General features: G+C 52.8%; 4 protein-coding genes across 4 annotated transcripts; all 4 read left to right on the forward strand.

Moving 5' to 3' along the window:
- Positions 1–490: 490 nt before the first annotated feature.
- On the forward strand, positions 491–2672 carry Z517_05708 (uncharacterized protein; the record flags this gene model as incomplete). The annotated part of the gene is made up of 3 exons (XM_013431035.1): positions 491–988; positions 1040–1904; positions 1957–2672. The coding sequence occupies 3 exons, from the start codon at positions 491–493 to the stop codon at positions 2670–2672; spliced, it is 2079 nt and encodes a 692-aa protein (XP_013286489.1).
- Positions 2673–3660: 988 nt separating this feature from the next.
- Positions 3661–5654, forward strand: Z517_05709 (uncharacterized protein; the record flags this gene model as incomplete). Its single annotated transcript, XM_013431036.1, has 6 exons — positions 3661–3866; positions 4243–4345; positions 4411–4645; positions 4771–5312; positions 5444–5520; positions 5582–5654. 6 exons carry the CDS (start codon positions 3661–3663, stop codon positions 5652–5654), a joined length of 1236 nt encoding a protein of 411 aa, XP_013286490.1.
- Positions 5655–6735: 1081 nt separating this feature from the next.
- Positions 6736–9516, forward strand: Z517_05710 (uncharacterized protein; the record flags this gene model as incomplete). Its single annotated transcript, XM_013431037.1, has 1 exon — positions 6736–9516. One exon carries the CDS (start codon positions 6736–6738, stop codon positions 9514–9516), a length of 2781 nt encoding a protein of 926 aa, XP_013286491.1.
- Positions 9517–13519: 4003 nt separating this feature from the next.
- Z517_05711 (uncharacterized protein) lies at positions 13520–13753 on the forward strand (the record flags this gene model as incomplete). The annotated part of the gene is made up of 1 exon (XM_013431038.1): positions 13520–13753. The coding sequence occupies one exon, from the start codon at positions 13520–13522 to the stop codon at positions 13751–13753; it is 234 nt and encodes a 77-aa protein (XP_013286492.1).
- Positions 13754–16198: the final 2445 nt, after the last annotated feature.

Consider the following 16198-nt stretch of genomic DNA (forward strand, 5'->3'; position numbering starts at 1 on the left):
CGGTCCCTCGCCGGTGGATCTGCCAAGCTTTGCCAAGCTCCGCTCCAGGTTGATAATAAAGGGTTTCGGACGTTAAGGCTTGGCCCTTTTCAATATCATTGCTATCACCGATATATCTCTACCAGTACAGAAAGAAGTCCGAAGGATATGCTCCGAGATACCCACAGCCACGTCTCAAGGTCCCTCTGGCCCGAAGCAGCCAGCTTGCCCCGGAGTTCAATATCTGTTATGAACCTTGATTCGGACCAGCAGAATATCGATGTTGTCAAAAGGTTGCGGCTCTCGGCCCCGACTTATCTCCCAAGCCGACTGCACTCCTCTCGGACACAGAGAATGAGCAAGGTGAGGTTGCTATAGGGCGCGTATACGCGTGGGCGACGCATCACAACCCCTTATATCTCATTGAGAGCTTGCTTCTTGTCTATGACAGTAAAGGTCTTTCTGGTGAGTTCCAACCGGCGAGAAGGCACAATTTCCCTACAGAGCAAACATGGGTTCAATCAGCGATACTCCAGTGAAAACCCTTCACCCACTTGACCCCATCACGGCGGAAGAGATTACAGAAACCGCACAGCTCATCAGATCCAAGTATGCCGAGGGTGCGGTTCATTTCAAAGCCATCTCGCTCTTGAATCCCATCAAGAAGACACTGCTACCCTACCTGGCCGCTGAGCGGGCTGGTAAGACCAAACTTCCCGAGATCCCGCGAAGGACTCAAGTTGTTTGGCTCCTCAGAGGCAGTTATGACTTCTTCAGCGCTGTGGTCAATCTGAAGACCAAGGAAGTCGAGCAACTGAAGCAATTGGACAAAAATGGTTATCCCGGCGGAGATGTGGACGAGACTCGAGAGATGCGGCTGACGGTTCCCGAACATCCCGAGGTCAAAAAGGCGATAGAGAAGCTTGAGCTTCCCGAAGGTACAGAAGTTGTGTGCAACACTTGGTCGTACGGCCGGGAAGACGAGATACAACACGAGCGTAGGGTTCAGGTAGGGCATCTCCTGCGCATCGGAAAGCCCACCACTAATGACCATATACAGTGCTACATGTTCTGCAAAGACCCTAAACGCGCCACGAACGCATCTAATCATTATGACTTTCCTCTCCCGATTGCCCCGGTTTTTGAGAACAAGTCCAAGAAGCTGGTGGAAATCATCTACCTACCGACCGGAGCAGATGCGAAGGCTAACACGAACCCCAAGTTCGTCCCTCACAAGGCACAAGAATTTCATCACAGCCTGAGAGAGAAGCCGGCAAGGACGGACCTGAAACCGCTCATCGTGACCCAGCCAGAAGGGACATCCTTCACCGTCGACGGATATCTTATAAAATGGCAGAAGTGGCGCTTCCGGCTGTCTTTCAATTTCCGAGAGGGCATGGTGATCAACGACGTGACCTACGATGGGAGGGAGTTGTTCTACCGAGTCTCGCTGAGTGAAATGGTCGTTCCCTACGCTGATCCTCGTAGCCCTTACAATCGAAAGTCCGTCTTCGACCTGGGTGATGTCGGTGCCGGCAACTCGGCCAACAACCTACAGCTTGGGTGTGACTGTCTGGGAGTTATCAAATACTTTTCCTTTGTGGTGACCAACAGCAAAGGCGAGGCGGTGCCGAAACCAAACGCCGTGTGCATGCATGAGATCGATAACGGCATCGGCTACAAGCACACCAACAACAGAAGCGGCTTGGTTTCAATCACCCGCGCTCGGGTTCTCGTCCTGCAATCGATCCTGACGGTTGGCAACTACGACTACATTTTCGCCTTCCATTTTGACCAAGCAGCTGGTCTGCATTATGAGATCAAGGCGACGGGTATCGTGGCCACACAACCCATCGACCATGGCGTTACCGTGCCCTGGGGCACTGTCGTGAACCAGGGCGTCTTCGCTCCCCATCACCAGCATGGTATGGATTCCCGCCCCCTCTCTCCTCCCCGCTCATCTAACCTATGAAACAGTGTTTATTCTTCGAATTGATCCCAACCTCGACGGGTCAACCAACACCGTTGTGATGGAAGACTCAGAAGCGATGGCGCCGGATGACGAGTTGAATCCCTACGGTGTCGGCTACGTGGTGAAGAAGACCAAGATCACCGAAGCCGGCTCTGCCGATTTCGCACCGAACCGCGTGTACAAGATCATTAACCCGAACTCGATCAACCCTGTATCCGGCCAACCTGTGGCCTACGCTATCGCCAGCCCCATGAGGCAGATGCTGCTCGCACAACCAGACTCGCAGCACGGCAAGCGAGCAAGGTTTGCCACCCACCCGTACTGGGTCACCCGGTATCGGGACGGCGAGCTTTTTGCTGGTGGAAACTATACGTACCAGAGCATCGCGCTCCCCGTGGACAAGGCCACCGAGGACGGCAGCGGCGACGTGGCTGCCTGGGCAAACAGGAAGGACAACGTGGACAATGAAGACATTGTGTTGTGGCACTGCATCTCGCTGACGCACAATGTCCGCGTCGAGGATTACCCGATCATGCCCTGCGAGACGATCCAGGTCTCTCTCAAGCCCTCTGGCTTCTTCCAAGAGAACCCGCTCATGGACGTGCCACAGAGCAGTCAGCTCTTCAGCAAAAGCGTCCTCTACGAAGACCAGCTAATAAGGCAGACCAATGGTGAATCTACAACTAATGGACAAGGGTCTTGTTGTTCCAATGGCCATTAGGGGGAACATGCGACTTAAATTGAAATTACTGGTCCTGAGCATATATCAGGAGTTAGATTCAAACATTGTCATCATTTGTAACTTCTTTGCGGTGGTTCTTCTTAGTTTCTGTCTTTCCTTCCCTTCCCCTGGTAGGGATCTCGCCAGCACGTTGACACACGGTAGATCAGCCACGTTCCGACCACAGCCGTTGAAGAATGTCGCGGCGGCAGTGGTAGGCCTTTGATCTCGACTGGTCAAAAATGCGGACCACGGGCGATACCAAACGCACATGTGTGCACAGAATGCCACGTGGACCTTTGCTCTCTTGCGTAATTGCCAGGACTCAATATCTTGACTCGGTTATGCAGTCAGCAATCGAATACCAACTCCTAGCCGATAAGGACTCGGACAATGAGTCGAAGGTATTGAGTCCTAGAAACGGCTGGTATCTCGTCAACATGCTTCGCAATTTTTGTTGAAAACAGAAGAGAACCTCGGATCCGTCTGATAGACGCGAGACATTTCATATCAGCGCCGAGAACCCCTCTATAGACTCTATCGTGGTTCAGTGGGCCTCGCGTCAACGGATCTCGGGACCGAAGAACCACCCCTGCGATACTGTACTGGGGGCCGAGTACTCGGGTGTAAATAAGGCGTGATAGGGTCCCGGTCATTGACTATCGCCAGGTCTGCGTAGATTGTCTCGAGAGGATCCTATTCAAGCCCGAACGGTGTCTATTCGACCTCCGGGTCGGCGTGTGGAGGTGCTTTCGGGCGCCCTTTTGTTGGAGAATTCGTCTGTGCATTCCCGAGACCATCCATTGGCCTTTGGATATGCTCTAAAATTCCTTCTTTCTGTCTTTTTTGTAAGGCGTTGTCCGATCGCGTCGAGCTTGAGTGAAGCGGCGTCCTTCGTGGGGTGAAGCTGAATAGTATTTCATTCTTTCTTGTTGCATCTCTGAGCTACGCTCACTTTCATACTGGTGTGACTCGACCAGCAGCAACAATGGCATTCAGCACGACAAGTACTCTTGTCCGACCTCCAACAGACGTGCCAGAGATGGCACCAACTGCCAAAATCTCCACGGCAGATCATCCTGTGGAGGGATATCTGGACAGCATAGTCATCGAGCCCCGACGACCAGACGACCTCGACACGGTCCTGACCATCAACGACCTTAGAGAACTTGCACAGAGGAAGGTGCCGAAGATGTATAGAGGTGAGCTTCCCCAATATGCTCTTGTGTAACGTCATGCTGGTTGGGATGGAAGCGTCCATCTCACCGGTTCTCTTCCCTGGGGGACGTGGCCGAGATATTTGATTCGTGCTGACTCGATTTCCTTTATGGCCAGACTATTTCAATGACGGAGCGGACGATATGATAACGTACGTACGCATCTGTTCCCTGAAGCAGATGTACTTCTTTACAGGCTTCCAGCCTAGACTGGATTACGCCAGTGGCGGACAGCATTTGCAAACACCAAATCTGTGGCCGGAGGGACAGCTTTGTTGACTACCTCTACTGCCGACCTCGGTCCATGTGTAAGAACGACGTGTGCTAATGATATGTGTGACTGTCGGACATAGTCTTCGTGATAATGAAGCGGCATACAACCGCTACAAGATTCGGCCACGAGTCTTAGTCGATGTGTCGGAACTGGATTCCAGCATTGAAATGTTTGGGAAGAAGGTAGACAAGAACATCGCATGGTGGTCACCACGAGCAGCATCACTGACAAAAGGCTCTCGATGTAGCTGCCAATACCCCTCGGTTTTGCTCCTGCTGCCGCACACAAGCTCGCACACCCCGACGGTGAACTCGCAACGTCACGAGCGGCAGCCAAAGCCGGAATCCCTATGGGTCTATCATCTTACTCGACAACTTCGATTGAGGATGTCGCGCGCGAAGGGGGTGGGAATCCCTATCTCATGCATCTCACCATCATGAAAGATCGGAGTCGGACAGTGCAAACGCTCCGCAGGATTGAAAGTGAGTCTCCATTCTGTCCCCCATTCATGTGTCGTGAGACGGTTCCACCAGTCTTCCCTCTCCTCGCCTCCGTGCAGCGATAAAAACATCAGCTGACTGGGTGGACTGTGCTTCCTCCTGATCAGAGGCTGGCTTTAGGGGCATCTTTCTCACCGTCGACACGGCCGTCCTGGGGCGACGTTTGAACGAATACCGCAACAACTTCCAGATGCCGCCTGGTGTGAGCTTCCCAAATATGAAATTCGAAGCAAGCGACGCGGAAAAAGAAGGAACCGTGAACAAGGGTGCCAGAGGGTTCAAGTCGGTTGTGAAGACGGAGAAAGACACCAAACAGGACTGGGAAACGGTCATTCCATGGTTGAAATCACAGACCAAACTTCAGATCTGGGCCAAGGGCATCTACACCCCAGAAGATGTCCGGATGGCCATCAAGTACGGCCTGGACGGAGTGGTCATCTCCAACCATGGCGGCCGTCAGCTAGATGGGGTCCCCGCCAGTCTGGATGCGTTAAGAGATTGCGCGCCCGCAGCCCTTGACCCTAACGGCAAGAGATTGATCCAGATCGCTCTCGATGGGGGTATCAGGAAAGGCACCGACATCTTCAAGGCTATCGCGCTGGGTGCTCAAATGGTCTTCATTGGCCGGATTCCAATCTGGGGTCTCTCGGTGAGTTTGTGCTCTTTTTTGACTTTTCCTTCGTGACATTACCCTGTGCGTCCGCCATGTTTGCTCGCCTCAATGCTGGACTCTGCTTTCATCGTCTTCGACCGATTTCTGACGGGCGTGCGTTCTTCTAGGCTGGCGGCGAAGAAGGCGTCACAAAAGCTGTGGAGATCCTCGCACAAGAATTCCGCCAGACCATGGCACTAGCTGGGTACGTTTTCTTCCCTCGAAACTTATCACCATGCAAGGGGTCCTCTGACAGGCGCATATAGATGCCGCACGGTTACGGACATAACGCCGAATCGACTGGCTATTCTGAGTAAAGGACGCCTTCTCAAGCTGTGAGGTTCTGTCTGGATGGTCAATTCCTGTAGCTCCGCTTCAAGGTGTCTGGGTTAATAGAGGAAAGCATCAGCATCAGCGATCAGGGGACCATGTGTTGAGTTCAGAGCATACATTTCGTGATCATGAATCTGCCACTACTTGTTTGCCCTCGCTGTTATCAAGTATCCCATGCTGTGGCTTCACCAGTGCACGGGATCAAGCGATTCTATTAGGTCGTTATCAGCGCCAGCGCCGTTGCCATTCATTCTTCTCTTCATATCACTGGCCTAATCATCCTTGACTTTCGGGATGTGGATCTGCAACAAATGGAGAGGATCAATAACAGCGCAGACCCTTGCCAAGAGATGCCAAGCTTAAGCCACCTTCGCCGCAATCTTCCTGGTCAATATCAAATCTCAATCAACCCGGGCCCACCTGGGCCTGCGATCAGGACCCAACCGAACATGTTCCTCCGCTCGACCCTCCCGATCTATATCTGCCCTTATCTGAGGCCATTGCAATTCTAGCGCTTCGCCTCGGCTGCCTATTTTCTGTTGAGATGCCAACATGGTTCTCTCTATCGTACCCCGGATGTCTCCCCCGACTTTATGTACCTGCAGGGATGAGAGATGGGGGATGATCAGGCTATCCTACTAAGAAGGCTGGACAACAACGGACATGAAGTATCAGCAGACAGTATGGTAGCCACGTCTGTCAACTGATCGTGGCACCAAGAACATCATCCGATCCGATGGCCTGCGATACCTGCCACCGCCGCAAGGTCCGATGCAATTACAAGGAACAAGTGCCCTGTGCTCCGTGCGAGAAGGCCAGTATTTCTTGCAGGTAAGCACACATGGTGAGACGATTATTATCCGTCAAGATGATAGCTTACTTGATGCCTGCGTGAATCAGCTTTCATTTGAGCGAGAATTTTAGAAGAGTACGGCGTCATCCTCGTTCCCGACCTCCCTCCCACAGCCAGGCCCCTTCATCAGGCCCCGACCCGACTGGAAGGGAGCATGAGCAAAGCTTTCCGCCAACACATCATGGTCGGTCAGAAGAACGCGGCGAGTCCGAGCTGGTTAGCCAGGCGGGGTCAATGACCTCGCCGTCGACCAGCGACATCATACGCTCCGTGGAAGACGGCCATCTCTCACGCTCAGCCTTACCCACCTTTTATCGCACCGAAATCAATAATACCCTTCCCGCTACTCCACAAAGCCGTTGGGCATATGTCGGTACAACGGTCTCAAATCTGGCTCACTTAGTCAACGCCCGAACAACGCGCCCGGACTGCCTCCATTACCCCTTTCCGCACTATCGATCGACGCTTCCGTGGAAGCCCTCCGCTTCGTCCTCTACCGCACGTGCTATACCAGTGATTCAACCACAGGAAAGCTCCAGCGCACATGAACCACCACACTGGACATTCACGACTCTGCCAGACCCAGACCTTGGCATATTACCTGTCAGCGAGATTCGAGTCGAGCTGATAGACGCATATTTCAAATATATTCACCCAGGATATCCTGTGGTTCAGGAAGCAGACTTTCGCCGGCGTCTGAAAGCCAGCACGGGCAAAGGGGGTGGCACCGACGGCGGCACAGCTCTTACTCAAGAGCCCCCGGCTCTGTTGTTGATACAATGTGTCCTGCTTGCAGGTGCGCATGTCTCCACTCATCCCACCGTCCAAAACGCTCGGTCGTCCATCAAAGAAGCTCTGTATCGCCGTGTGCGCACATTATTCGACATGCGTTACGAGAATGACCGCTTGCTTTTGCTCCAGGCTGCGTTGATCTTGACGTGGCATGTCGACTCGGGGGACGACGTCTCGGCCAACGCGTGGTATTGGTCAGGAATTGCGAGCCGCATCGCGCTCGGCTTAGGCTTGCACCGCCGCTTTGCATCGATGACTATGCGTCGTCGCGGCCAGAGACGTATGCGGACGATGTGGTGGATGGTGGTGCAGACCGAGATTTTGTGTGCCCTGAACCATGGCCGGCCGGTGAGCTTCGACTTGGACGACTGTGATCAAACTCTGCTCACAGAAGACGATCTACATGAGGAAGAGGTCGACCCCGATACGGGTGCTCTAAGAGCTGTCTGCACTGCAAACGTTGACTTTTGCCTGGCTAACACCTCGTTGTGCGTCCTAATCTGGGAAATGTTGAAGCTCCACTCCCCTGGAGTGAAGAGAAGACTCGGTGGGGAGGGTTCAATGGGCATGAGAGCAGCGAAGATGAACCTGAACGCTCGATTGGCCGCTTGGTGCATGCAGTTGCCACCGAGCATGGGTCAGCCGGGAATGCCAGCTCAGGACACTTTTGCTGCTCAACTGCATCTACACTACTACATGGCGATCATTGCATTGAATCGAAGGACCAAGACTGAGCCAATGGGACTGGATCCAGGTTATGGCCTCACCTCGGACTCTCCCGGCGTTGCCTGGGCTCAGCAGGCCTCCGGCCCATGTGAAGGTGCTGCTCAGGCGAGCACCCAGATGCCCAGAGACGATATCGAGTCACAGCAATGCTCTTCTCTCTGCCACACCTCTGCAGTTAGCATCGTCTCTATTTTGACCCACATGGTCGATATGGGATGGATCAAGAGCTGTTGGCTTAGTACCATGACATCGATCCTAGCCGCGGCGGTCCATTTCAGCTACGAAATTCGGTCGGCGACTCTAGGGGAACGAGGCGCCAACGGAGAAACAAACACGGATCCTGCTTTGAGTGTGACACGCCACAGCCTGTCTCCGTTTCCGTCAACGCAGAGGTCGCCTTTTAGTCTCTTGGTCGCCCTAGGGTCTCTGGATAGGCTGCAAATGCTGGTTACTATCTCGACCACGCTCATCCCCTACTGGTCATCTGCTGAAGGGCTGAGCCAGCTGCTCGAAACAATCTCGGCGGAATTAAAAGGGATGATCACGTTTGTAACCGGGCGCAAGGACAGGAAAGACACCAGCGCAGCCGACCGAAACACAGCAAAGAGAACCAGTGACGCTGTGGTCGAACAAAACGGCAACCCTTCCTTCACAGTATCTGCCGGCACCCATCAGACACCAGATCCCAAAGGTCAGGTGCACCACAGGCAATCGAATGCTCCACTCAGTCAACAAGCAGATGTCCCGGAACAGTCACACAAATCACAGCGAACATCCTACATGTCCACTCCCGGGACCGCGACAAGAAACGACGAAGAGAGTCTTGATTCTGACGCACTTAGACGCCACTCCACGTATGCTACCGCTCGACAAGGCGATTCAGATTACGCTGACTCAAGTGTGTATACTCACATTAGTCGCAAAAACACTGCCGGCACGAGAGAGACAGCCTCATTTGACCAGGCACCCGATATCTGGGAGCCACTTCCTGGAAACAGGACAACTCAACCGCAGGCTTCCAATCCCGGGGCGGCTCTGACTTTTGACGACGACGCCCGCGACCCGCCATATTCTACGTCGGACACCCTACACGGAGACAGCAGCCGTGGAGCCAACAATGTCGGCTCAAGAAACACGATTCCATTTCCCCCTCATTCAGCACAGTCTTCCGCTTTTTCCTCCGCACCCGTGGGCGCCGAAACTCGCGGTCGATCGGTTGACTACTCCTCCGGGCACCCGGCTCAGAGCTTTCCCACGTCGGGATACTCTGGGTATAACGTCGCTCAGGCGATGCAGCCGCCGTCACGACAGGTAGATACCGTGGCAGCGAGCGCCGCGGGGGGGAATTGGGAGCTTCAAATTGACGATCTGCTGAGATACATGACCGACCCGGGCGCCATGACTGACGCTGCGTCTGCCCATGCCTACAACGCAGCCAACATGCGGGAAAGGCATGGAGACGCGAACATGGGCGAATACATGGGTCCTTATCAATAGGGCATCTGGTGTTCGGAGGTGAAGAAGGTCCGGGCGGTCCAGCACGGTGACGGCAGCCATATCCCTTATGGTCCACCCATTGTAGTATAGTCAATCCATCTATCCTCGAGCAGAGGCTACCTACGACTTATCACCATGTTAGGCTTGCTCAAACGCGGCAGATCCACCCAGAGGTCGAGGTCGGACTCGGGGTAGAGAATAGCCGAAGCGCGAAGGGAAGTAGGAATCAGACCAGGAGCAGGGATTTCGTTCGTGACACCGCTGCATAAGCCTTCATTCTGGGGCGGGCGGGAATATGGTTCATCGATGAAAGACTCGCCCTGTTTGGGGGAGCTGTCGCTCTCTTGTGAAGCGTGATTTCCGATGGCGACGTTCTCGCGCCTCACTTTCTTCAGACTCTCATTGCGCTTGCTAAGATGTTGCTCCTTGTAGTCGATCATGCGCGTTTTGGCTCATGGCATTCTTCTGGTAAATTTTCTGATACTTGGCCGCGAGCTGCTCCTCCTGCGTCCTGATGCGCGAGTCTTTGTCAGTAACATCGCTTTCGAAGCCTCAGAGCTCGACTTGGATGAACCCAAGCACTTCATGGTTCTCCTTGACGGTGGCTTGAAGATTCTCGAGCTTCATCTAAAACTGGATTGTGGCCGAATGCTCTGGAAGGCATTAGCCTGTTTCTTTAGTCCAGCGTCATGATCTTTGCGAAGACGGTCGAGCTACTTGTTAGGTTGCAATACGAGGTCGTGGTTGGCCGTGCGCTGTTATTTGGACTTTGTCTCGAATCCCTGACGAAGATTCCTGAGCTTCTGCTTCTGCTCCTGCTCCTGCTCCTGCTGCTTACTCGGTGCTGGAATTTCAGACTGGGATTCCACACGTTTCGTATTCCTAAAGGCGCCGATCGAGCTGCTGCTTGTGTTCTTCCTCCACTTTTCCATGTAGCTCGGGGCTCTGGTAGACCTCACTGTGCCTCCGAAGTTCCAAATCGTGTTCCTATTCAAATCTGCAATCTCCCATGGCTCTCGGTCAAGTGAGTCGCTTGATCGTGGATGTGGTGCCGTAACGCTTGATTTCCCGACTGTGTATGCTTCAACATTTCAAGGCCTTACTGCACGTTGACGCTCACGATCCTGACATTATCTTCGAGAGGTTTGTCCTTCCTTTTGATCCCCTCTGGCTCGAGTCTCGTCGGGTCGAGTTCGATTTCTAGTGTCTTAACTGGCGCTGTATGTGATTGAGCAGGTTCCAGGACGGAGTGGTGAGAGCGAAGTGAGGGAGGTGACTGCGAAGGTGAGAGGGAGGGTGGGATGGTAGAAAAGCGGCGCGCTCGGGGCGAGTTGCACAGTTGCACTTTAGCCTTCAGCTCAGCCCGTGGAGTTGAAGACTTCACCGAGAGCCACGATAGGTACCGCCGCTCTGTCTCCAAACCTCTGCCCGATTGCTGTCTGAGATCGCACGAGAACCCCCATTGCCACGGGTGAAAGTCAACCTCTGCGCTTGCTCAGTAAGACCTCCTTTTCTCCCACGAGAACAACGCTCATTACCTTTCTTCAACTGGGGAAAGACCTGCAAATGTCATGTGAAGTTTGATGTGAAACAACGACACTTTCGACGCACTATCGGTGTGCTTCTCGGCCTATTCGTCGCAGAAGATGAGTTCAGGGACGGAAAAGGGGAAGATATCACAAGCTGGAAATTTCCCAATACATTTCTGATATGGAACCAATACTTCTGGCTGTTGAACTGGCCTGGGTCCCTCGAGCTTATTGGCATTCACATATCCCAACGGCTGAGGACCAGTCCTGGACATATGGACGGAATCCATCGTTGCTGCTCCTTGGGTCGCGCTATGTTCACCTACCAGAGTCTGCACTTGAGTCTCAATATCCCAACTCTGAGAGCAGGTCAAGTTGAAATACGGCGACAACCATCTATACACAAAGGGTGATGAATCGGCGATTTTGACTGCGTCACTTGTCAATGTGCAGACAACCTGGAAAAACCTGCTCCCCATTTCATGAGATCAGCTCAGACCGTGCTAGCAACTTTCGCGGCTTGGGCGTAAGAGATCAGAGAAGATCTCACGCCATGTCGAGAGATCTATGGACTTTCCAAGATCATGTGGCACACGGAACGCAATATCGAGGCAGACCACACTTCATGAGAACCCTTGATCAAGACCCAGCGTAAGCCACCTGCAGGTACGTGTCCAGCGTCTCCGCCACCTGCTGACAGTTGCTGCGCACAGGGACACCCCCTTCACGCACACTACGTGTTTCCGAAGTTGAGCACCGACTTTGCGACTGAGCGAGTCTTCAGGGATAACAGGGGATCTCGGACTCGGAGCCTATCTGAGTAGTGCGTCATTGATGATTGGTGGTATCCATTCGGCTTTATCACACTGGCAAAGTGTCTCTGGAAAGCATGGTAATGAAGGGAGACTCCTCTCTGTTCACCCGCACCCTCATGAGCGAGTTAAGGGCGCTCGATCTATTATGGGAGTTCAGGAGACAACCTTCGACATCACCACCATGGTGTCTCCTCGTGGCTGCGCGCAGGTGAAACTGTGATCAGCAGGAGAGGGACTTGGTATTCGGGACAACAATCCGACAATGGGGGTATCGATGTTTCAGGCAGGACACCTTTGCGCCAGAAACCGAAAAAAAGACATACTTCGTACACTTTGTTTGTGCTTGAGCTTCGCCCACATAAGGTATTGGTTACTGTGCATACCTCAGGAGTTGGCCAGCAACACGACTTGACGACACCCATCCACGCAATCATGAGGAATTTTTGGCGCAGATGTTGTCATCACCCTGGCATGGCAAGAAGGGAGATCTGAACGCAGAGCCTAGACCTGTCCAGGTCAAGCCACGGGCAAAATCTGGATACCCATTGGGGGTTTGAAGCTTCTGGTGGATCGCGCCCTGCCCAGCTGCGCCCCCAAGAGACCCTCAAGCGCCCCGATTACCCACATATGTGCCAAAAACAGTGTCAACGTCACGCAAGCGACCCTCAGCATCCCCCAGCCAGCACCCGAAATGGACAACAACTACTTTCTTACCAGGCAAGGGAGAAAACGTTCAGCGGACTCAGCAGGCTGGCTGGAGGGATCCAACAATCACGAGAGAAACTTCCCACAACAAGGGGTTGGATTGCGGAGCTCTGAATGCCTGGAACAATGCACCTTGGGCGTCGAGGGACGGAGTTGCTAACTGCTATTGTCGACCCATGTGCATTGTTCCAGGCGCTCAGCCTCTGGTCTGGATGAACTCAATGGGCATGGGAGACTCACCGCCCTCCGCGGTCACCGAATCGACCTGTGGCCTCGGATAGGGGAGAATAAGGACAGCTAGCGACCCGCCGAAAGCCTCCTCCTGGCCATGTGAAGGAACAATAACCCAAAAGCGCTTTGAGGCTTTCGTGGACCGCCGTCAGCCAGAATCCTAGACTCGAGGGAGCGGGCCATCAGCCTCAGATCACGAAATCCCCTTCCAAGACAACGCCATACCTCCTCCTGCGTACTACTCACTTGATGGCCAAAACAAACATATAATAGACACGTGGACCACCTCTCTCTCTCTCTGGGCATCGATATCTCTGTTACTTGGCTCGATCATCATTACATCAACGAATCCCAGCCACCAGCATTCTCTGCCCCCAACACCCACTCAACTGACCCCCCCTTGGCGAAGCTCGAAGCCGCGTATCCCTCGGAAAACAGGCCCATCATCCGATCCCGCAAGTCATTCCACTGGTGACTGGCTCTCTTGGTTCTTGGGAACCACCCCCCGCATTGCTACCCAGTTTTTTGGTCACAGCTGATGCAAGCAACGACGTCGACATCTCTCACCCCACTTGTTCAAACCACCCCCCAACCTCAAGGGCTGGCCATGTCAATGGCAGCATATCTGCTTGGCTTTGTCTTGTATGTATTTCTCTCTCTCTCTCTTGTCTGCATATTTTCTCTTTGAATCAATATCCTTTGTACAACTACTCGTCGGCGACCATGATCAAGAAGCTAATGCGATTGCTCTTCAGCACTGGATTCTCGTTTGAGAATCACCGAGATGACGATTTCTTCAACGAACCCTCGACTATGCGGCCTCGATTGACTGCTGCAGCCGCCAAAGAGGATGGTTCCACAGAGCTACTTACGCCGCTGTCCTCATCCTCGACATACCAGGTGGTAGCCAAAGGACTTCCTGGCGCGACAATCCATTATGCAGCACCAAGTGCTTGAAGGTGCCGGGGCTTGATTCATTCTACTTCACAGCATCATTACGACATCCTTATGAACATGAGCAAGCGTCATATTCATCCCTTTGTGCTTGAGCATGCAATGCGATACCATGTACAGCCGAGGCAACCACAGACTGGGCCCTTTTGGGGTCCATGCTTTGCGCCTGTGCGACAGTGGCGAAAAGCTTCCGCCGAGCATGATCACAACATTGTTGGAGTTTTGAGTGCAGCCTGTGGACCTGCATTACGCTACGTGCATACGGACGATCAAGTATTATGAGCATTCACCTTTCGCAACCTCCCAACCCCGCCTTTTACAACGCTACGACGGCAACACAAGGTCATGCGTATCCTATCCTTTTGGTCTTTCGCGCGGGCGTGCATGAACCGCGCCACGCTGAACGCCACTTGTCTCACTTGGAGAGTCGGTATTTGCGCACATTTCCGCCGGAACCACCAAAGAATATCTCTAGATCAGATACCTAGCGGAAGAGTGTTTTCCACACTCTACTTACCACACGGGCCTTTTTTCTCGAGCACACACGCATATCCACACAAACCCACGAATTTCCTTTTTTTCCCCCTCCCCCTCTGGCGCAACTACGACGCAAAAATGTCAAGAAAGCTTGCTGGCTTGACAAAGGGGGCAACGACCACTTTATGATTTGCATATAACTGTTATCCACGACGATATGATACCACACACGATACGAGGCTGGCATGGAGATGGGAATGGAGGTGGAGATGGAGATGGGCGGATTGCTTTTTTTTTGGCTGCGAATTGTTACCGTCTGAAATTGCCGGATCGATCACTCAGCTGTGTTTTACAGATAGTCTCAGCATCGGTTTTGAGATGTAGAGAAAGAGCGAGGGCAACTTGGGCAAGTAGTCAGTCTCTGCGGCTCGGTTCAATCTACTACTCCTAGAGGAAAGGAAATACCATCAATACCTACCTAGTCGATAGTCTATAGTCCATGATGCCAATAGCATTGATGTCAATTTTAGTCTCCTTTTTCTTTTTCGTTTTATATTGTTGTCCTCATTTACATACCATAGATATTATAGCATCAAACTGCCAACAGGCTGGTCTATGTGTGGTATGTCCGACTGACAGCATGGCTATTTTTTAGCTGATGGCGTGAGTGCTTCTTTTGCTGCTCCTGCTGCTGTTGCCATTGAGACCATTGATGATCATGAATATGGTAGACTCTCTTCCTCCTCTTTGATCATGCTGGGTGTTTGTCCCACTCCTGTCCGCGTCTCATGCGACTCGTACGACTTCTGTAGCTTTCCCTCATACCTTAACCCTTATCCTTATCCTTGCACATTTCTGTCCCGATGCCCAATGCCGTCCTCATGTCTTAAGACTCGATCTCGACTCGACGCCCCATCTTGATCGTCCACATCACGTCTAATCCTGCCAGTGGGTGGGTCTATATACTATATTATCGACACGTTTAATGTTATGTACAGTGGCGGCTGTACAGGGGCACAAGTGGCACGTGCACGAGAGAGGCCGAGCCCGAGCAGGAGCATATGACTCGCTCGAGGGAACCCCCGATTGAGTTCATCTTTCCCCCTTCCCTGCCCATGGGATGCTTGGAGTACCGTATTAGCGCAGCAGCGGTGATCTTTTCTTTCTTTTCTTTTCTTTTCCTTTCTTAATTTGACAACTCTTGCTCCCTACCTCGTGCGAAAATCACAAAATCGGCCCAGTGTGGCTGGCTGGAATTCACCATGCTTTTTCGTCGTTTCGTCTCGATTCTTTGTGGTCAAAGGATAGGGGAGCAAGAGCTCGAGCTCGCTCGGTGTGTAGCAGTCGACCATTGTCACCAAAGCATGAGATGCAAAAGGTGGGAAGAAGAAAAAGGTATGGACTGACTGACCGCATCGAGAGAGCGGCTTTCACAGCTCCGTATATTCATACGGATTTGACTTCGTGTCAAATTCGGGCGGAGATACCCCAGGAGGCGTTTGTCGAGTGAGTGCAGTGGGCAGTGGCCGAGCATCCTGCGAATCGTCTGTGACTTGTCTCGCGCCTCGGCCTGTGGGTGTTCCTTTGATCAAGCTTCGATTTTTAGACGGCTGCATCCATAGCACGGCACGTCTGTTCAACTCATCTACGCCTAGCACTGACACGGACAGGTCGAACCCACTGACCATTCCGAGCAGAAGAGTGACACGAATGTCCAGATCTCCTAAGAGTTGATATTACACGCCAAGATGCGGCGCCGAAATCAGGCACTGGACTTCCACATAGCGGCCAGGAAGAACCCAGTCCTCATCCATTTCCAAATGATGATGGTGATATCGCACCGTGCAAAACCAGAGTCCCACACCTCAAAAACTATCGAGGGAGCACGACATGGGAATTTCATCGCACAGGCTCCCCCCTAACAAGGAGTATCTTCCCGGACATGCAGCTTACCATCGACAAAGTCAGGAG

This window comes from Fonsecaea pedrosoi (genome assembly GCF_000835455.1).
Source record: "Fonsecaea pedrosoi CBS 271.37 unplaced genomic scaffold supercont1.3, whole genome shotgun sequence".
In the NCBI taxonomy this organism is placed as follows: Eukaryota; Fungi; Ascomycota; class Eurotiomycetes; order Chaetothyriales; family Herpotrichiellaceae; genus Fonsecaea; species Fonsecaea pedrosoi.